This window comes from Artemia sp. Qi Xiang Cuo, chromosome 7 (genome assembly GCF_049724085.1).
Source record: "Artemia sp. Qi Xiang Cuo chromosome 7, ASM4972408v1, whole genome shotgun sequence".
In the NCBI taxonomy this organism is placed as follows: Eukaryota; Metazoa; Arthropoda; class Branchiopoda; order Anostraca; family Artemiidae; genus Artemia; species Artemia sp. Qi Xiang Cuo.
Genome location: NC_142800.1, coordinates 66,193,392 through 66,216,486, shown reverse-complemented (window position 1 = coordinate 66,216,486; position 23,095 = coordinate 66,193,392). Strand labels below are relative to the sequence as shown.

Below are 23,095 nucleotides of genomic sequence, written 5' to 3'. Positions count from 1 at the left end.
GTGTGTGTGTCTCTGTGTGTGTGTCCGTTTTGTGTGTGTGTAAGCTCTTGTGTGTGGCTCTGAGTTTTGTGTGTGTTTGTGTGAGTTTTCGTGTGTGTGTGTGTGTGTGTGTGTGTGTTCGTGGGTATGTGTGATTGTTTTTGTGTGTGTGTGTGAGTTTTTGTGTGCATGTAAGTTTTTGTGTGCATGTAAGTTTTCGTGTGCATGTGTAAGTTTTTGTGTTTTTCTTTGTGTTTGTTTTTGTCTGTTTGTTGTTTGGTTTGTTTTTGTGGTTGTGTGTGTGTGTATGTATGTTTTCGTGTTAATGTGTTAGTTTTTGTGTGTGTCAGTTTTGGCGTGTGTGTGTTAGTTTTGGTGTGTGTGTGTGTAAGTTTTGTGAGTGTGTGTGTGTGTAAGTTTTTGTGAGTGTGTGTGTGAGTTTTTTTGTGTTCTTGTGTTAGTTTTTGTATGTGTGTGTGTGTGTGTGTGTGTAATTTTTTTTGTGTTTGTAATTTTTTGAGTGTGTGTGTGAGTGTTCGTGTGTTTTTGTGTTTAATTTTTGTGTGTGTGTGTGTGTGTGTGTAAGTTTTTGTGTGAATTTAATTTTTTGTGTGAATGTAAGTTTTAGTGTGAATGTGTAAGTTTTTGTGTGCTTCCCAAATCATAATTTTCTGAAAGGACACACCTATGAAAGGCTAAGAAATCTAGCTTAGAAAAGTCAAAAATAGCAAATTAACCATCCCAAATCATAGGTTTCAGTCAACACACACCTACGAATGGCTAAGAAATCCTGCTCAGAAAAGTCAAAAAATAGCAACCCACACACCCCAAATCATAGGTTTCAGACATCACACACCTACGAAAGACTAAGAAATCCTGTTATGAAAAGTCGGAAATAGCAAATTACATATCCCAAATCATAGGTTTCAGACAGCACTCACCTATGAACGGCTAAGAAACCTAGCTCAAAAAAGTCAAAAATAGCACACTAGTCATCCCAAAATATATGTTTCAGACAACAAACACCTATGAAAGGCTCAGAAATCCAGCTCAGAAAAGTCAAAAGTAGCAATCCACCCACCCCAAATCATTTGTTACAGACACGACAAACCTATGAAAGGCTAATAAATACCGCAAAGAACCATCAAAAAGATCAATCCCACACATCCTGACTCTTAGTTTTCAGACATCTCACACCTACGAAAGACTATAAAATCTGGGTCTTAGAAGTCGAGCCTCGCCAACTACACATCTTCAACTCTTGGTTTCAGACATTATTCACCTAAGAAATAATATAAAAACTTAGCTCAGAAAAGCCTGAAATAGCAAACTGCACATCCCAAATCATAATGTTCTGACAACACATACCTATGAAAGTATAAGAAACCTAGCTCAGAAAAGTCGAAAATAGCAAACTACACATCTCAAATCATAGGTTTCAGACACTGCACACCTATGAAAGACTAAGAAATCCAACTCAGAAAAGCCCGAAATAGTAATTTACATATCCCAAATCATAAGTTTCAGACAGCATTCACCTACGAAATACTAAGAAACTTTAGCTCAGAAAAGTCTGAAATAGCCAACTACTCATCCCAAACTCGAAGTTTCAGACAACAAACACCTTTGAGTGATTAAGAATCCTAACTCTGAAAAGTCCAAAAAGCAAACTAAACCTCCCAACTCATAATTTTCTGAAAGGACACACATATGATAGGCTAAGAAATCTAGCTTAGAAAAGTCAAAAATAGCAAATTAACCACCCCAAATCATAGGTTTCAGTCAACACACACCTACGAATGGCTATGAAATCCTGCTCAGAAAAGTCAAAAAATATCAATCCAATACATCCCAAATCATAGGTTTCAGTCACCACACACCTACGAAAGACTAAGAAGACCGGTAATGAAAAGTCAGAAATAGCAAATTACATATCCCATATCGTAGGTTTCAGACAGCACTCACATTTGAACGGCTAAGAAACCTAGGTCAGAAAAGTCAAAACTATCAAACTAGTCATCCCAAACTATATGTTTCATACAACAAACACCTATGACAGGTTAAGAACTCCAGCTCAGAAAAGTCAAAAGTAGCAATCCACCCACCCCAAATCATAGGTTTCAGACACTACACACCTATGAAAGACTCAGAAATCCAACTCAGAAAAGCCTGAAATAACAACCCACACATCCCAAATCATAGGTTTCAGACACCACACACCTACGAAAGACTAAGAAATCCGGTTATGAAAAGTCGGAAATAGCAAATTATACATCCCAAACTATTGGTTTCAGACAACATTCACCTAGGAAATACTAGGAAACCATAGCTCAAAAAAGCATGACGTAGCAAACTACACATCCCAATTCATATTGTTCTAACAGCACATACCTATGAAAGGCAATGAAACCTAACTCCGAAAATACAAAAATAGCCAAGTATTTCTCCCAAATCATAGGTTTCAGAAACCATACACCTATGAAAAGACTATGAAATTCAGCTCAGAAAAGCTAAGAAAAGTAATTTACATACCCCAAATCCTTAGTTTCAGACAGTATTCAACTACGAAATACTAAGAGACCTTAGCTCAGAAAAGTCTGAAATAGCCAACTATTCATCCCAAACTTATAGGTTTCAGACAATAAACACCTATGAGTGACTAAGAATCCTAGCTCTGAAAAGTCCAAAAAGTAAACTACACCTCCCAAATCATAATTTTCTGAAAGGACACATATATGATAGGCTAAGAAATCTAGCTCAGAAAAGTCAAAAATATCAAATTAACCATCCCAAATCATAGGTTTCAGTCAATACACACCTATGAATGGCTAAGAAATCCAGCTCGGAAAATTCAAAAAAATAGCAAGCCACACATCCCAAATCATAGGTTTCAGACACCACACACCTACGAAAGACTAAGAAATCAGGTTATGAAAAGTCGGACATAGCAAATTACATATCCCAAATCATAGGATTCAGACAACACTCACCTATGAACAGTTAAGAAACCTAGCTCAGAAAAGTCAAAAATAGCAAACTATTCAGCACAAACTATATGTTTCAGACAACACACACCTATGAAAGGCTAAGAAAAACAGCTCAGAAAACTCAAAATTAGCAATAAACCCATCCCAAATCAAATGTTTCTTACACCACACACCTACGAAAGACTAAGAAATCCAGCTCAGAAAAGTCAAAAATAGCAAACTACATATCCCAAATCATAATTTTCTGACAACGCATACCTATGATAGGCTAAGAAATCCAGCTCAGAAAAGTCGAAATAGCAAACTACACATCCCAAATCATAGGTTTCAGACACCACACACCTATGAAAGACTAAGAAATCCACCTCAGAAAAGTCAAAAATATCAAACTACATATCCCAAATCATAAGTTTCACTAAACACACACCAACTAAAGGCTAAGAAACCTAGCTCATAAAAGCCTGAAATAGCAAACTACTCATCCCAAAATATTGGTTTCAGACAAAATTCACCAACGAAATACTAGGAAACCTTAGCTCAGAAAAGCCTGAAGTAGCAAACTACACATCCCAAATCATAGGTTTCAGACAACACACATCAACGAAAGACGGGTGCTCGGGGAGAGCCTTTGAGGGTCTGTGGGTCCCTTGGGGGTGGGTGGTCCTTTGGGAGCTGGGGGGGACCTTGGGGGCCGGGGGGTGGGGTTTTGGGGACCGGGGATGGCATTTGGGGGTCTGGGTGGGCCTTTGGGGCGCCGGGAGGGCCTTTGGGTGCATGGGGGACATTTGGGTTGCGGTGGAGGGCCTTTGGGTCCCCGTTGGTCGTTGGGGAGCTGGATGGGCCTTTGGGGGGCCCGGGGATGGCCTTTGGGGGTCTGGGTGGGCCTTTGGGGCGCCGGTGGCCCTTTGGGAGCTTGGGGGCCTTCGAGGGTCCGGGGGGACAGTTGGGGGCCTGGGGGACATTTGGGGACCGGTGGAGGGCCTTTGGGAGCTTGGGGGGCCTTTGGGGGCGCCGGTGATCCTTTGGGAGCTTGGGGGGCCTTGGGGGCCCCGTGAGGCCTTGGGGAGCTTGAGGGGCCATTGGGGGCACTGGGAGGGCATTGGGGGGCCTGGGCCACTGTTGGTGCCCACGGGTGGGCCTTTGGGCCCCCGGTGGTCATGGGGTAGCTCGATGGGCCGTTGGGGGGGCCCGGGGAGGGCATTGGGGGGTCTGGGGGGGCCTTTGGGGCGCCGGTGGCCCTTTGGGAGCTTGGGGGGCCTTCGAGGGTCCGGGGGGACAGTTGGGGGCCTGGGGGACATTTGGGGACCGGTGGAGGGCCTTGGGGCGCTTGGGGGGCCTTTGGGGGCGCCGGTGATCCTTTGGGAGCGTGGGGGGCCTTTGGGACCCCGTTGGCCCTTGGGGAGCTCGCTGGGCCTTTGGGGGGCACAGGGAGGGAATTTGGGGGCCTGGGGGCCATTTGGGGACCGGTGGAGGGCCTTTGGGACCCCGTGGGTCATTTGGGAGCTCGATGGGTCTTTGGGGGGCCCGGGGATGGCCTTTGGGGGTCTGGGTGGGCCTGTGGGGCGCCGGTGGCCCTTTGGGAGCTTGGGGGGCCTTTGAGGGTCCGGGGGGACAGTTGGAGACCTGGGGGACATTTGGGGACCGGTGGAGGGCCTTTGGGAGCTTGGGGGGCCTTTGAGGACCGGGGGCTTCCTGCGGGATGGGGGTAGGAGGATTGGAACCCTTTGGGTTAGGTTAGAGGACCTCACAACATTGTTCAAATGAAAATTGTGTAATATAACGACCACACTCAAAACCTCTTCCAAAATCTCTTCCAAAATCATCTTTTAAAATGTCTCTATCTGTTTCGCCGAAATAGTTCCATAACCTGTCTAAAACGGTTTCGCCCAAATAATCCCTAAACGTAAATTCATCGTGTTCCTTTGTTATTGGCATCTCTGCACTAACGCATTTCAAATTAATAGGAAACCTTTTCGTGTGCTAAAACAATTCATCGCTAAGATGTTTCTTGCCTAATTGTTTGCATGGCCTTTGGTTATTAATATCAATTGGAGTTCGACCAAAAGAGTTGTTCCTGAGGCAAAGACATTAATGACTTGGATCTATTCCTGGAGAAATGTTTCAAGGCGAAAATTTGTAAAGTCTGACCGATGATGTCATTGATTGATTGATCTGTCAAGAAAGGGGAAATTAATTTGTTGTTTCTAAGGGGAATTATTGATTCAAGATAGGTGAATTGAGGTCGACAGCACAGGTGTTCTGACTCGTGACAGCACCACGTGGTTTATGGTTTTCTCAGTGAGAAAGTTCCTGTTTTTTCATTCTCACTGAGAAAACCATATAACAGACATGAATTGCTGTTGACATCCATAAATGTGACAAAGTTCCTGTTTTTCAAATTCTCACTGACAAAAACCATAAAACATCCATAATTTGATGCTGACATCCGAGAAAAACATCAAATAAATCGAACAACACACATAACCATCCATGAAAACAACCATAAATGTGCCCGTTATATACGAAATCTCAATGGTGAATTGTTATGTAACGGGGAAATCATATGTAACCAGCCCTCTGATTGGCTGAGAAGGGGGATGGATCCAACTCGTTGATTGGCTGAGAAGGAAGCACGTGATCTAACTGTTCCCGGGAATGTCATAACATTTGGCAAATCCCTGTTTTTTCATTCTCACTGAGAAAACCATATAACAGACATGAATTGCTGTTGACATCCATAAATTTGACAAATTCACTGTTTTTCAAATTCTCACTGACAAAAACCATAAAACATCCATAATTTGATGTTGACATCCGAGAAAAACATCAAATAAATTGACCAACATACATAACCATCCATGAAAACAACCATAAATGTGACAAAATTCATGGTTTTTCAAGTTACACAGTTCCTGTTTTTTCATTCTCACTGAGAAAACCATAAACCACGTGGTACGTACGGGATCAATAGGGTCATCTCTACTAGTAGAGTCATACGGTTCTATGTCAAACGTAACATAAAATTTTCTTCAAAAAAAGCAAAATCAGCCAAATCCAGTGATTCTAGTGATGTCATCAATCATCAAAACTTAACTGAAAAGCATGTATGGAGCATCTAATTTAAACCTATTTTATTTTTGTGAGATAGGTGTTTTGATACACATACACATACACAAACACGCAACTCTTTATAACCTAAGCTCCGTATCCAATAACGTCCCCCCATGCAACTCCCATTGCTCCCAATCCATATAACTGCCTGACATCTTCCTTTCTGCTCAGTAAGGCAAGGTGTTATAGAAACTTGTTTCAAGAACATAGCCCAGGATTATTCTTCCTGGATTGTGTCTGGGAGCTACGGGGCGGGGATACAAAGGGCTGAGTGGTTATTCCACAGATATACCCTAGATTGATCTGGAGCAGATGGTGAATCAACAGTGATGTTAAGGTCTAAGAGGGAGTAGATATCCACAATTCCCCCTCCTGGACCTTAACATTGGTGTTGATCCACAATTGACTAAAGAAATAATTATTGCGTTGACGAAAATAAAATCTAGGCAGCCCCCAGCTGAAGACAAAATATCTTGTGAGATGCTGAAAACCCATATTAGGGTACACCAAGAAATCGGACAGCCCTGATGAATGTTATATGGAATACCAGAGGAATACCCAATAATCGGACAAGGAGCATCCTCGCTAAAGCGAAAGGTGATATGTCTAAATAGGAAAATTGTAGGGTAATAGTTCTCATATCAATAAGGGGGAAGCTCCTGTCAATCATCCTGCTGAAGAGCTACCTCGAATAAGCTACCTCGACTAGCGTCTGAGAAAAGAAGACCACGGTTTTTGGCCAAACATGCCTTGTGGCGATCTTATCTTTGTCCTATGTATGCTAACACATGAATCCTGTTAGCGGAGAAACAAAATATATCTTGTCTTCATAGATTTCGAAAACTCATTCGACTCAGTAGATGTACAAACTCTGTGGAGAAACCTCCAGCACTATCATACCAGACAAATTGGTCTGAATTCTAGAAGCATTCGACAACTGACACTGAGTCTCGTGTTCAGACACTAGAAAGAAACACAAAATACTTTAGGATAATGAATTGAGTTGAGTAGGGCTGTATTTTGTTACCACTACTATCGTGGACTACTGGACTATGAACTCCGAACATGTGGTGGATGGTATTCATGCACAATACCTTCGCCGGTAACATTGGACTACTTGAGTCATGCCAAAAAATCATCCATATCCGGATGGTCAAAGGGCATGGGATGTATAATAATGGTTTTCTCAACATTATCGGGGGAGGAATGCACCCCTTTCCCCCCACAAACGAGGCCCCTGTGAGTATTTACACAGTCATGCATGTATTCTTAAATAAAGATTTATGTTAAAAAATTGAAATAATTTTGCAAGACAAGATTTGGATGTTACCTTTTTGCAAAATTTCTTAGGCAGAATGAACGTAGGATGTATTTCATGCTTGTTCAATTTAATGCAGCTGGACTCTGAAGTTTTTTTTGTGTAAATACATAAACTAATAGTTGATTTTGGTGACTTTTTCTCATGCTCTTCATTTGAAATTGCCCTTTCTTCAGCCTGTTTCTGCAAAAGAAATCACAATTTAATATTTTGCATACAATAGATTTTGAAAAGAAAGTTGGACCATTACCGGTTAGATAATGGACTGAAATTCCTAATACACGAATCTCGTATTTCGTCAATAGTTTTTGGAGTGAATTGAAACAGGCGTCTAAAAATTGGAGATTTCTGCTTTTGGAGAAATTATCTATCATTGCCCTATATCTCATTTTTTGTGCAATCTTAAAAGAAATGTAATCTTGAAGTTTAAAGTTCGAATTATAAACCATTTTACACACCCATATTTTGGTTCGATAAATTTCTACGTGGATTATGATTTTCAAAATGGTTTTTCTACCTTTTTTTAATTCAAACAATTCTATTCCGTAAATAATTCTATTCAAGAAAATATATTCCATAAATAATCTGGGACACATTTTGATTTAAAAAAAAAACTTATATCAATCTAAAAATGAAATGCAATGATAATGAAAGTACCTGTTAAGATCTGAATAAAAGAAATAATTTTTCCAATGAAAACAAAGAGCATCATTAAAACTTAAAACAAGAAAAAATTATTTCCTACATGAGGGATGCTGCCCCCTCCTCAAAACACACTGTTTACAATTAAGTTTTATGTTTCTGAGCTGAAAGCATTTATGAGAGTGCTTGTGCCTAAGCAATCCTTCTTAAAGTGTTGGGAACAAAAAGTCAAATTTTAGCGTAACAGCACGTAGTTAAAAAGGATGCCCCCTCAGATACCGAACAATTTCTGTTCATTTTAAGCTTTGATATCCCCTTTTACTTTTATTTTTTTAAATGTCTTTTTATGTTTAATTTCTGCTCATCTGTAATACCATACATAGAGTCCGTATGACGATGCTTCGAGAGCGGTAATCATCTCTAAAAAGTGCATCAGTCCAAATATTTACTATATAGAGGGGGGGGCCTTCGACTTCAAAAACTGAATACTAGGATCATTCCCACGATTTCCAAGGTGAGTTCCACTAACAGATATATATACTAACTAACAAATACTTACCACGCATCCAGCAATTTTGTGTATTCGCGCTGCCTAAGTAATGAACAATGTTGGCACTATGTATTTTTTTTTTTTTTTTTTGGTTCTAGACCACGGCACTTCGTATCGAAGGAGTTGTCGTACAAACTTCGAAAAGGGCTCATTCGATTGGAAATTGGAGTAGCTAGTGCCCTTTTTAATAGTTGAAAGTGATTGGAAGTTAACTAACACCCCTTCCAGGCCCACCATTTATTCGATCACATCCAATCAAAATTTTGAGTTAGCCATTTTGTTCAACGTAGTTGATTTCCAGATTGAAAATATGTTTTTGAGAAGGACACCCCCCACCACAGCCCACAGGGCAAGGGTTGTAAGTTATGCCCTTGGGGCATATAAGATTTTTATAGAAAGCGTTGTCGTAGAATCTTCAAAAACGGCTCATTCGATTGGAAATTGAAAGGGCTAGTGCCCTTTTTAATGGTCGAAAGTGATTGAAGGGCAACTAACCCCCTCGCACACCCACCTTTTCCCAATCAAAATTTTCAGATAGTCATTTTGTTCAACATAGTTTAAAGTTCTGAAAATTAGGGGTTTGAGGATGACACCCCCCCCCCTAAAACAGCCCTCAGGGCAAGGGTTATAAGTTATGCCCTGGGGGCATATAAGGTTTTCATAGAAACTTCAAATGGGAAATGGCAAGTTGGGTTGGAAATTGAAATGGCTAGTGCCCTTTTTAATAGTCGAAAGTGATTGGAAGACAACTAACACCCCTTCCACGCCCACCATTTATCCAAACACATCCAATCAAAATTTTAAAATAACCATTTTGTTCAACGTAGTTGAAAGTTCTGGAAATTAGGTCTTTGAGGATGATAACCCTCAGAGCCATCAGGGCAAGGGTTATAAGTTATACCCTGGGGGTATATAAGGTTTTTATTGAAAGCTTTGTCATAGAAACTTGAAAAAGAGCTCATTCCATTGGAAATTGAAATGGCTAGTGACCTTTTTAATAGTCGAAAGTAATCTGAGGGCAGCTAGCCCCCCTCTCACACCCACTATCAAAATTTTTAGATAGCCATTTTTTTCAACGTAGTTGAAAGTTCTGAAAATTATGTCTTTAAGGATGACAACCCCCCACAGCCCTCAGGGCAAGGGTTTTAAGTTATGGCCTTGGGTTTTTATAGTAAGCCTGGTCGCAGAACATCAAAAAGGGCTCATTCGATTTAAAATTGAAAGGGCTATTGCCCTTTTTAAGAGTAGAAAGTAATTGGAGGGAAACTAACCCCCCTCTCACACCCACCATTTCTCCAAACACATGCAATCCAAAATTTTGAGATAGTTATTTTGTTTAACGTAGTTAAAATTTCTAGAAATTAGGTCTTTTAGGATGACCACCCCCCTAAGAGCCCTCAGGGCAAGGGTTCTAAGTTTATACTCTGGGGCATATAAGGTTTTATAGAAAGTGTTGTCGTAGAAACTTCAAAAAGGCCTCATATGATGGGAAATTCAAAGGTCTAGCGCCATTTTAAATAGTCGTAAGGGAATGGAGAGCAACTAACCCCCCTCTCACACCCACCATTTCCCCGCACACATTCAATTAAAATTTGAGATAGCCATTTTGTTCAACGTAGTTGAAAGTTCGGGAAAATATGATTTTGAGGATGACAAACCCCCCAAACCCCTCAGGGCAAGGGTTTTAAATTACGCAGCGGGGGCATATAAAGTTTTTTATAGAAATTTTTTCATAGAGACTTCAAAAAGGGCTCATTCGATTGGAAACTGAAAGGGCTAGTGCCCTTTTTAATAATCGAAAGTGATTAGAAGACAACTAGCCCTCCCTCTTAAGCTCACCATTTCCCAAAACAGATCATATAAAAATTTTGAGATAGTCATTTTGTTGAACGTAGTTGAAAAGTCGGGAAATTATGTTTTTGAGGATGACAATCCCCCCTCAGCGCAAGGGCTGTAAGTTATACCATGGCATATAAGGTTTTATAGAAAGCGTTTTAGTAGAAACTTAACAAAGGGCTAATTCGATTGGAAATTGAAAGCGCTAGTAACCTATTTAACAGTCAGAAGAGATTTGAGGGCAAATTACACCCTTCTTGAGCTTACTATCTCCCCAAACACATCCGATCGAAATTTTGAGATAGACCTTTTGTTCAACGTGTTGAAACTTCTGGAAATTAGGTCTGTGCAAACTTTGTCTTAGAAAATTCAAAAAGGACTCATTCAATTGGGAATTAATAGGGCTATTGCCCTTATAAATAGTCAGAAGTGATTGGAGGGTGAATGCTCCCCCCCCCCCGTCCATACCCATGATTTCCTCAAACACTTCCGATCAACATTTTGATATAGCAATTTTGTTGAACCTAGTTGAATGGTCCGAAAATTATGTTATTGAGTATGACAACCCCCAACAGCCCTCAGGTCTAAGGTTGTAAGTTATGCCCTGGGGGCATATAATGTCGTATAGAAATTTTTGTCGTAAAATCTTCAAAAAGAGCTCTTTCGATTGGAAATTGAGAGTGCTATTGCCCTTTTTATTAGTCAAAAGTAATCAGAGGGAGAAAAGCCCCCCCCCCTCCCAATGCTCATCATTTTCCCAAACATTTCCGATCAAAATTTTGGTATGGCCATTTTTTTCAACGTAATTGAAAGGTCTGGAAATTATGTCTTTGAGGATTTCAACCCTCCCCCCCCATTGCCCTCATGTCAAGGGTTATAAGTTATGCCCTTGGGGCATATTACGTTCTTATAGAAAGTTTTGTCGTAGAAGCTTCAAAAAGGGCTCATTCGATTGGAAACTGAAAGGACTAGTGTTTTGTTTATTAGTCTAAAGTAATCAGATGGCAAATGTCTCCTTCCACGGCTATCATTTCCTCAAACACTTCCAATCAAAACTTTTATATAGCCGTTTTGTTAATCCTATCAGAAAGGTCTGTAAATTATGTCTTTGAGGATAAGAAATCCCTCCAGCCCTCAGGGCAAGGGTTGTAAGGTTGTAAGTTGTGTAAGGGACATATAGGATTTTTATAGAAAGTGTGGTCATATAAACTTCAAAGGGGGCTCATTGGATTGGTAATCGGACGCTGTAGTGCTCTTTTTAAGAGTCAAAGTGATCAGAGGGCAGCTACCCTCTCACCCCTACACACACGTCATTTTATCCTGAAATGCGTCTAATAGAAATTTTGAGATAGCCATTCTACTCAAAATAGTCTAAATACCATATAACAAGGCTTTTAAGGTTGGAACAAACCCCAGAGACTATGGGAAAGGGTTTTTAGTTATTTCCAGGGGGTATTAAATGTTTTTATGGAAGGGATGTTTGTTTAACTTCAGAAGAGGCTCAGTCTTTCTTCCTGGAAAAGACTATGTCAATATAAAGCGAACAGAATTAATCAAAAAAACTTTTTGCACAAAATAAGTTTTTCAAAAAAAAAGTAAAGAACTCGATTAAACCAAAAATGAACAAAAATAGAATCAAATAATCCATCAAGCATACAACTACTACACATTAGTATTAATAAATAAGTGTAACCCAAAACAAACTAGAAACGTCAAACTCAAAACGAGCAAAAATTGATACGAAATGGGTTCTAAACCACTTGATTTCTAAAAGCCATAATATAATGTGAATCTGGTTGAAAAAATTCTTTTAAATGTTTTCACTTATAACTTTAAGAAAACAAAAATTAATTAAGATTTTAATAAACAAATATCAGCATATGTATATTAAACTGACAATGCACATTTTTTTCAGTAAATTCATTTGAATTTTTTTCAGTAAAGTACAAATTATATTCTAAATATCTAAAATTACAAATTATTCAAAAAATAATAAAATTACACATAAAATAAAGCACATGTGAAGCCATTGATCATATGCCAACAGATATAGTAAATGAAGCCACTAATACCAAAGACGGAACGCATATTGAACCTGTAGCTTAGATCACAGTAAAATATGTGAATGACTCAAAATGGATTAATGATTATTCTACTGATTGTGAACTAAGAGAAAAGAATACCCACAATGTCAACAGCTAACTTGAAGAATTGTATTATGGAACAGATTCAAAACGTCCAAACGTGTTCAGCGATATTAATAATGTATAATAATATATGTAACATATTTTTATTTTAATATTCTACATGTCGTTATTCGATAAAAATATTTTATGCATTACCTTGCAATGTTTCCATTATTTTTAGGGTACAATTTTGAACATTTTAGAATATTTATTAAGAAGTCGGAGATATAAGAAAAGGAATTTTCAGAGACATAGATACTATCAGCAGGCTGATAGGGGGTATATTAGAAACTGAGATAGGTTAACGAGAAAAAAACACATACTCAGACATACAAACAGACAAAGACACACACTGGGACAAGCCCACATCTGCCCAGGCAAATTTGCCGAGAGAGTGAAAGACAAAAACACATAGAAGTAAATAGATTCAGACATACAATCAGACAAACACACTGTGACAAGCAAACACCAACCCACACACACACACAGAGAGAGAGTGACAGAGACAAAAAACACATACAAACGCACAGATTCAGACATACAAAGAGACAAAAACAGACACGGGGAGAAGCACATCTTCTCAGACACACAGGCAAAGAGAAAGAGAGAGAGACAAAAACACATACAAACACACAGATTCAGACATACAAACAGAGAAAGACAGACACGGGACCAGAGAACACATCCGATCAAAATTTTGAGATAGCCAACCCCCACAGAGCCCTCTGGGCAAGGGTTATAAGTTATACCCTGGGGGCATATAAGGTTTCATTGAAAGCTTTGTCGTAGAAACTTGAAAAAGAGCTCATTCCATTGGAAATTGAAATGGCGAGTGGCTTTTTTAATAGTCGAAAGTAATTAGAGGGCAGCTAACCCCCCTCTCACACCTACTATTTTCCCAAACACATACAATCAAACTTTTGAGTTAGGCATTTTATTCAACGTAGTTGAAAGTTTCAGAAATTAGGTCTTTAAGGATGACAACCCCTCCCACAGCGCTCAGGGCAAGGGTTATAAATTATGCACAGGGGCCATATAAGGTTTTTATAGAAAGCGTTGTCGTAGAAACTTCAAAAAGGGCTCATTCAATTGGAAACTGAAATGGCTAGTGGCCTTTTTAATAGTCGAAAGTAATTGGAGGGCAGCTAACTCCCCTCTGACGTCCACCCTTTCTCGAAACATATCCAATCAAAATTTCGAGATATTCATTATGTTCAACGTAGTTAAAATTTCTAGAAATTAGGTCTTTTAAGATGACAACCCCCCTCAGAGCCCTCAGGGCAAGGGTTGTAATGTTATACCCTGGGGCATGTAAGGTTCTTATAGAAAGTGCTGTCGTAGAAACTTCAAAAGAGGCTCGTTAGAATGAAAATTGAAAGGTCTAGTGCCATTTTGAATAGTCGAAAGGAAATGGAGAGCAACCAACCCCCTTCTCACACCCACCATTTCCCCAAACACATTAAATTAAAATTTTGAGATAGCTATTTTGTTCAACGTAGTTGCAAGTTCTGGAAATTATGCTTTTGAGGATGACAAACGCCCCCAACCAGTCAGGGCAAGGGTTGTAAATTACCTACTGGGGGCATATAAGTTTTTTATAGAAAACTTTTTCGTAGAGACTTCAAAAAGGGCTCATTCGATTGGAAATTGAAAGGGCTAGTGCCCTTTTTAATAATTGAGAGTGATTGAAAGGCAACTATCCCCCCCCCCCTTCTCAAGCTCACCATTTCCCAAAACAAATCATATAAAAATTTTGAGATAGCCATTTTCTTCAACGTAGATGAAAGTTCTGGAAATTAGGTTTTTGAGGATGACACTCCCCCCAGAGCTCTCAGGGCTAAGGTTATAAGTTATGCCCTAGGGATAGGCATATAAGGTTTTTTATAGAAAATGTTGTCGTAGAAACTTCAAAAACGGCTCGTTCAATTGGAAACTGAAAGGGCTAGTGCCCTTTTTAATAGGCTCGTCGAAACTGATTGGAGGGCAACCTCTCACGCCCACCATTTCCCCAAACACATCTAATCAAAATTTGAGATAGCCATTTTTTCAACGTAGTTTAAGGTTCTGGATATTATGTCTTTGAGGATGATCAAACCCCCTCACCCCTTAGGGAAAGGGTTATGAGTTATGTCCTGGGGGCATGTAAGGTTCTCATAGAGCGTTGTAACAGAAGATTCGAAAATTCTAAAGGGCTATGATTCTTTTTAATAGCCAAAAGTGCCTGGAACAAAACTAGAATCTTTGCTGCATCCACCCACTCTCCAAACAACGACAATAAAAATTTTGTGATAGATAGATTGGTCACCATAGTTAAAAAGTTTAAAAACTATATCTTTAGAATGACACTCCACCCACAGCCCTCAGCGCAAGGGTAGTAAGTTATACCATGGCATATAAGGTTTTATAGAAAGCGTTGTCGTAGAAACTTCACAAAGGGCTCATTCGATTGGAAATTGAAAGTGCTAGTGCCCTATTTAATAGTCGGAAAAGATTGGAGGGCAACTAACACCCCTCTCGAGCCTACCATTTCCCCGAACACATCCAATCAAAACTTTGAGAAAGACCTTTAGTTAAATGTAGTTGAAAGTTCTGGAAATTAGGTCTGTGCAAGCATTATCGTAGAAACTTCAAAAAAGACTCATTCCATTGGGAATTTAGAGGGCTAGTGCCCTTATTATTAGTCAAAACTGATCGGAGGGCGAATCCCTCCCCCCCCCCCTATAACTATGATTTTCCCAAACACTTCTGATCAACATTTTGATATAGCCATTTTGTTGAACGTACTTGAATGGTCCGGAAATTATGTTTTTGAGTATGACAACCCCCAACAGCCCTCAGGGCTAAGGTTGTAGGTTATGCCCTGGGGGCATATAACGTTATATAGAAAGTGTTGTCGTAAAAACTTCAAAAAGGGTTGTTTCGATTGGAAATTGAGTTTTAATAGTCGAAAGTAATCAGAGGGAGAATCCCCCCAACACCCATCATTTCCCCAAACATTTCCGATCAACATTTTGATATGGCCATTTTGTTAAACATAGTTGCCATTGCCCTCATGACAAGATTCACAAGTTATGCCCTTGGGGTATATAACGTTTTTATAGAAAGTTTTTATAGAAAACAGACAAAGACAGACACTGGGATAAGCAAACACCCACCCAAAAACAGAGGCACAGAGAGTGAGAAGCAACAAAACATACATAAAGACACAGATTCAGACATATAAACAAATAAAGGCAGACACTGGGACAATCAAACAGCCACCCAGACACACTGGTAAAAAGCAAGAGAGACAAAAACATATACAAACACGCAGATTCGGACATACAAACAGACAAAGTCAAACACTGGCACAAGCAAACACCCACCCAGACACACATGCACAGAGAGTGAGTGAGACAAAAAAGGCATACAAACACGCGGATTCAGACAAACAAGCAGACAAAGACAGGCACTGGGACAAGCACACAGGTACAGAGAGTGAGAGAGACAAAAATACATGCAAACACATAGATTGAAACATACAAACAGATAAAACACAGACACTGGGACAAGCAAACACCCGCCCAGACACACAGGTGAAGAGTAAGAAAGACAAAAAAACGCATACAAATACACGAATTCAGACAAGGACAGACACTGGGACAAGCAAACATCCACCCTGACACACAGGCACAGAGAGTGAGAGCCACAAAACATACACAAAGACATAGATTCAGACGTACAAACAGATAAAGGCAGACACTGGGACAAGCAAACAGCCACCCAGACACACTGGTAAAAAGCAAGAGAGACAAAAACATATACAAACACGCAGATTCGGACATACAAACAGACAAAGTCAAACACTGGCACAAGCAAACACCCACCCAGACACACATGCACAGAGAGCGAGAGAGACAAAAAAAGGCATACAAACACACGGATTCAGACAAACAAGCAGACAAAGACAGGCACTGGGACAAGCAAAAAGGCACACAGAGTGAGAGAGACAAAAATACATACAAACACATAGATTGAAACATACAAACAGACAAAAAACAGACACTGGGACAAGCAAACACCCACCCAGACACACAGGTGAAGAGTAAGAAAGACAAAAAACGCATACAAATACACGAATTCAGACAAAGACAGACACTGGGACAGTCAAACATATGCCCAGACACACAGGCACAGAAATTGAGAGAGACAAAAACACATACAAACACAGACACGGATTCAGACATACAAACAGACAAAGACCGACATCTGGAAAGCAAACATCAGCCCAGGCACACAGGCAGTGAGGGTGAGAGAGACAAAAACACATACAAACACACATATTCAGACATACAAACAGAAAAAGACAGACACTGGGACAAGCAAAAACCCGCCCAGACACACAGGCAAAGAGATTGAGAGAGACAAAAACACATACAAACACACACAGATTCAGACATACAAACAGACAAAGACCGACACCTGGACAAGCAACCACCCGCCCAGACACACAGGCACTGACAATGAGATATACAAAAACACATACAAACACACAGATTCAGATAAACAAACAGGTTTGTTCAAATATATTAGTGTCGGTCTTTCCTTTCATTTGAAAAAAACCTATCTGTTTGTTTTTAATTTTTTTTTTATGGCATACCAAGTGTTACCTGAAATTTAAGGAGGGCTACCACTCCTCAAACACGACATTTAGGATAACAACTTAGTTTTTTTTACATTAATACTTCGAAAAAAGACAGTAAATGAGTTTTTTTTTCTTCGAAAAAAGACTCATTTACTGTATTTGCTTTTCGGAAAAAGTATAATTATCCGAAATAAACAATGATCTCTGCAGTATAAGGGTATAAGATATACCCCATCAGGCCTAATCGAGACAATATATACAGAAGAATATGTAAATATACACATTGTACAGGGTATATATATATATATATATATATATATATATATATATATATATATATATATATATATATATATATATATATATATATATATATATATATATATATATATATATATATATATATATATATATTCTAGAAAATGGCACGATATTTTTTCCAAAATGGGCACGGTAACATGCTTTGGTCTGAAAAAACGATATAGATACGTCACGATTTTGGCAGAATTTATTTCCCCCTCCCAGCCCGCTTAATATATTTTCTTAAGTCCTCTGCTAACTGAAAGTAGAGACCAGAAGACTGAGGGAAAAAACTATCAAAATGAAATTTGACAGTCGGACAAGGGTGAGTGAGTATCAATTACGTTATTACTATTCTCAGACATTCCGACCTGGGTTAATTTTGCGATTTTTTAATTAATTAGCCCCCTCAAAGGTCAATTGAGCCCTGCAGATTGACAAAACAGGTCAATTGAACTTTGAAAGCAATCTTAACAAGATATTCAATAAAAATATTATTATTTTGGACTGTACTTTTAGTAAATTAGGTTTTTCCTTTTTAAAAATCCAGGGCACTAAATTTACGAATTGACTTGACAAGTAAAAAATTAAATGAATGTGAATAGAACTGAATCTAGAAAAATCATACACAAAAAATTTTCTTGTGGGAATCAGGGTATGGGGGGATTACATTTCTGCGGGGGGATTGTCCGTGACGAGGTAGGATTTTTCAACGGGGGGAATACGCAGTACACCGCTTTTATGTTTAAAATTCGCTTCACCGAACAAAGCTTGGTCCCCCGTTATTATAAATCCAAATATATGGATTTTTTTTAATTTTCTATAATTATGACAATAAAAAAAATTTCTGTTAAATGAAATCTTGACTCTCGAATTACTGATATTTTCAGAAATCAACTTAATTATAGACTAAAACTTCTGTTTATTTTAATTAACTCTTTTCAGTCATCTTAACAATTATAGTGATTTTATTTTATTTTTCTTCGATGTTTCGAAAAATTAAGCCAAATTGGTCAAAATGCATATATTTTTCTATAAAACGCAAACTAAACAATAGTCTTTAGAAGTTTCACGGGTGGGTTTCTATCTTTCTTTGAAAAACTTCTCTTTCGTAAAGTTTATTTATAATCGTATTTTGGTCTATAATAATCGTTCATTTTCTTTGAAATGCATGATTCTTTAGAAACGAATGCGCCACCGCGTGGTGCCACAAAACGGCACCTCTTTCCTCTTTCCTCTTAGACTAGGTTTTTTTAATATGCAATTTTTTGTAATTTTAAACCGACCGGCTGTCTCAGAATTTTCAATCGGTAGCAACCAGGCCCTCTTTGGAGCAAAATCTTAGTCTTGTGCCACAAAACAGCAGAATCCACCATTTTGTTTCGGCACAATATTTTTGGATGCTTAAGATACATACTGGAACTTCAAATTTCAATTTGAGTTAGCCGTCCCCAGATTTCCTTGACTATTGAGTCGATACAATCACCCCAGGGAAAAAAACGGTACTTATTAAGAATCCAGTGAACACGCGACAAGTGAAGTTTCGTTAATGCTAATGAAATAAAACAAAATAGGATGAAAATATAATAGTTTAGAAATAATTCTGGGCTATATATTTGCTCATTGGAGGGAGGAGGGTAAAGCCTAACATATATTAAACACGTAACCTTCAACCCCAAAAAACTAAAGTTTAAACATTTTTCACGGAGTGAGCAATAACTCACAAGGCAGCGGAAACCTGTTTTTCATTAGGATTTCATTAGATTCTAGATGCGGTTGTTCATGTTTTTTCTTGATTCTTAATAAGTACCAAAAAAACAAACAAACAAATAAACACGCATCCGTGATCTCCCTTCTCAAAAAAATGTAATTTTCCGCATTTTGTAGATGGGAACTTAAAACCTTCCTAATAGGGGTCTTTGATGTGTTGAATTTGGGTGTATCCCATTTGAGCGCTTTCCCATTTGAGCGCCATGGCGCGCAAATGGGAATTTCCCATTTGCGCGCCGTATTTTAATTAGTTCAGTTGTGTCCCATTTGAGCGCCCGATAATATTTTGCGTATGTTAGGTGATATAGCTAGGTGATCAGGTAAATTTTTCGCAAATCATATTATTGACTTACGAATAAAGTAAACACACCACTCGATGCCTTTTTTAGGCTCTTTCCAAATATAATAATCATTTTTGTCGGAAATGAATTTTACCCCCCCCCCTAGTTAAACAAATCCAGGGTATTTTTTTGCACATTAGGGGGGTGGGGGTACATTTTAATATTCACTCACATTTTAATCACAAATAAAATTTACCCCCCCCCCCTAATGTGCAAATATATACCCTGAATTGGTATATATAGGGATGGGGGTAAAATTCATATCAGAAAAAATGATTATTCTATTTGGAAAGAGCATAAAAAAGGTATCGAGTGGTATGTTTACTTTATTCTTATGTCAATAATATCAACTGCGAAAAATTTACCGACGGGTCTTCATGTCTGTTTTCCTCATACAGTATATAGCGGTGGATACCGCATAATGCATAAGTACCTGTATATACCTTTAGTAGTAAATATATATGGTATACATAAATACTATATATATTTACTTAGTTTATAATACTATAAATGGAAGTTATTTTCACAACCATTGACCCAATAAAATCCTCAGTTTTGTTCGTTGTCTTCGTGGCAATAAATATTTCTACAGGTCAATGTGGCAGCAAACCACGCTTCATCCACCGCAAAATCACAATTTTGGGTTTGGCGCTCAAATGGTACTCCGTGGCGCTCAAATGGGAACAAAATTCCATGGCGCTCAAATGGAACAAAATTCCGTGGCGCTCAAATGGGAAAGCGCTCAAATGGGAACACCCCTTGAATTTGATAGCGTAATTCTTTCTTTTTACCAATATCACTTCCCCTCTTAAGAGTTTTCCCCCTTTTCCAAAAATCAGGAAAATTTTCTCAAGTGTCTAACTTTCGATGGGTAACTTCAAACTAGATGAATTTCTTATGTTGTAGTCCTCCCCACTCCCACTCGGCCCTCCCAAACCTATGCATCTTTTGCTATTAGGCATCTAAGTTTAATTTTTTTTGTTTATATTATACAGAAAAAATTGTCTACAATAAAAGAGGCGCTATTAGCCTCTGTATTAATATTACAGGCGTATTCCAAAATGGTTCCCACGAATCAATGGGAATTAAATATTAATTTCGACCCCCCTCCGCCCAACCCCCTTCGATAGTTGTCTGAAAGCTCATGGAGAGTTATGAAATTTAGGCATAAAAACACACTTTTTAAGGCTTCTAGCACACTTCCCCCACATACACAAAGAAACACAACCCTTCTCCATAGTAGATGATTTTGCATAATCTTTCCATGCCTCAAATGAATAAATTTCCTTAATGAACCTTTGAAATAAATCTTTGTATTAACAGTATATTTTGTACGGACTATATGACTCTACAGGAACGAAACCGCAATCACCTGCCATTACTGCCTCTGAAATAGGGAAACTCGATATATAGTTTGTCGATAATTTTAAACTGATTGGCTATCTCAAAATTGTCAGCCGATAGGACTTGGCCCTCTAAATTATAATCTTTTCGGCTACTTAAAAAGGACACTATTGCCGTTAATTTCCGTTCAATTGTTCCTTCTTACGATTTCCTGGGACCATCAGTTCGATATGAAATCCCTCAGCAAAAAAAGCAAAAAAAAATAAAGGTATACCTGTGATCTTTCTTTTCGGAAAAAATGCAGAATTCCACGTTTTTAAAAATAAAAGCTTTAAGCTTCTACGATAACGTTCTCTATACGCTGGATTTGATGGAAAATCCCTTGCCCTTTGGGATTGTTTTCCATCTTTTTCAGAAATACAGCAAAGATTCTTAGGATCGTAGCTTTTCATGGGTAACTTTAAACTTAAATCTTGTTAATTTGGAAGTACCATAAACGGGCGATTTTTTAACGTATGTATTGTTAATCAAAGCTCCTTCTTTAAAGAGTTTCGGTTACTGTTAAGCCGAGTAGCTCCTTATTTACAGTTCACTTACACGACCTGTTAAAGTAGTAAGTCGAACCCTTAAGATCATCCTAGATTGAGAGATAAAAATGGTTCTTCCGTTTTTACAGAATGCGGGAGAAAAATGAGTAGCAAAAACAGGCATTACAAAAGCTATGCTTCAGCAATAGAGTGCTTTAGTAACGAAAGGAAGGAACTTACCATAACAGTGAATAGATAAATTAATCCTATTATGATCTTGTTCAACATATTGCATGTCGGCTCAACAAGAGCGTAAAAACATCTGTCACATAACCAGCGCGGCATTGTTAACAAAGCCGTTAAAAAGTTAAAAGTTCGATTCCTCTGCTCTAACTTTCTTATTTTGACTAATGTTACGTGTAAAACATATTTCAGTGTCTTCAATTATATTAACTTCTTGGAATTCTATTTGAGAAAAAAACATTAAATAATAATTAATTGATAAACGTACTTATATATACATATATATATATATATATATATATATATATATATATATATATATATATATATATATATATATATATATATATATATATATATATATATATATATATATATATATATATATATATATATATATATATATATATATATATATATATATATATATATATATATACGAGATACATTGTGATATATTTAGCTATTCGTTATATCTCTCATATATTCACATACAAAATTCGCGAAAAACAGCAATAAAAATGACGAAACCGGTGCAGATTATAGAATTTTGCTACGGGTTATAGGAGGGGCGCACCTATTTCCATCTGGGCATGTAGTAAAGCCCATATATGTTATATATATATAATATATATATATATATATATATATATATATATATATATATATATATATATATATATATATATATATATATATATATATATATATATATATATATATATATATATATATATATATATATATATATATATATATATATATACTTAGCACCAGGGAACCAAGTTTTGCTCGGTGAAAGACATTTTTAGACATAAAGATATGTCTTTTGTATCCCCCCCCCATGGAAATGCGTATCCCTCATACCTTAATTCACACAAGAAAAAAATGTGTAATTTTTCTAGCTTATTTTAAACAAAGATACAAAGGGGAAGTTATTTTTAAAGCTCTAAAGGTCAATCCTCCCCCTCCAATTCACATACCTGGCAAGTGCAGAGGCTCGAAGACCTTATTTTAATTCTGAATTTAGAGAGAGAGAGAGAGAGAGAGAGAGAGAGAGAGAGAGAGAGAGAGAGAGAGAGAGACTTATAATAAAAGCCATAGGATTTTACAAACCCCAAGAAGAGAGCCAAATGTAAAATAAAATTTCTGCAATTGCAGAAAGTCCTATATCAAACAGTTCGTCATAACGAACTGTAAGGAGCGACACGGCTCAGTAGTAACCGAAACTCTTAAAAACAGGATGTTGATATCAATAGATATATCAAAAGAATTGGCTTATTATGCTGATTCCAGATATTTAATATACATTAAACTTATTGTTACCCTCAAAAGGC

At 37.9% G+C, this 23,095-nt stretch overlaps 1 protein-coding gene across 1 annotated transcript in view; it reads right to left on the bottom strand.

Moving 5' to 3' along the window:
* LOC148950615 (uncharacterized) overlaps positions 1 to 21,860 on the bottom strand; it is a 25,444-nt gene extending 3,584 nt beyond the window's left edge. Inside the window, exons 1-3 of the mRNA XM_089091906.1 lie at positions 21,756 to 21,860; positions 7,392 to 7,578; positions 6,948 to 7,040 (exon numbers count right to left, since the gene is read on the bottom strand). Coding sequence (XP_088948032.1) covers positions 6,948 to 7,040; positions 7,392 to 7,578; positions 21,756 to 21,860 — 385 coding nt within the window. The remainder of the gene's footprint in view (positions 1 to 6,947; positions 7,041 to 7,391; positions 7,579 to 21,755) is intronic.
* Between the last annotated feature and the right edge of the window lie 1,235 nt (positions 21,861 to 23,095).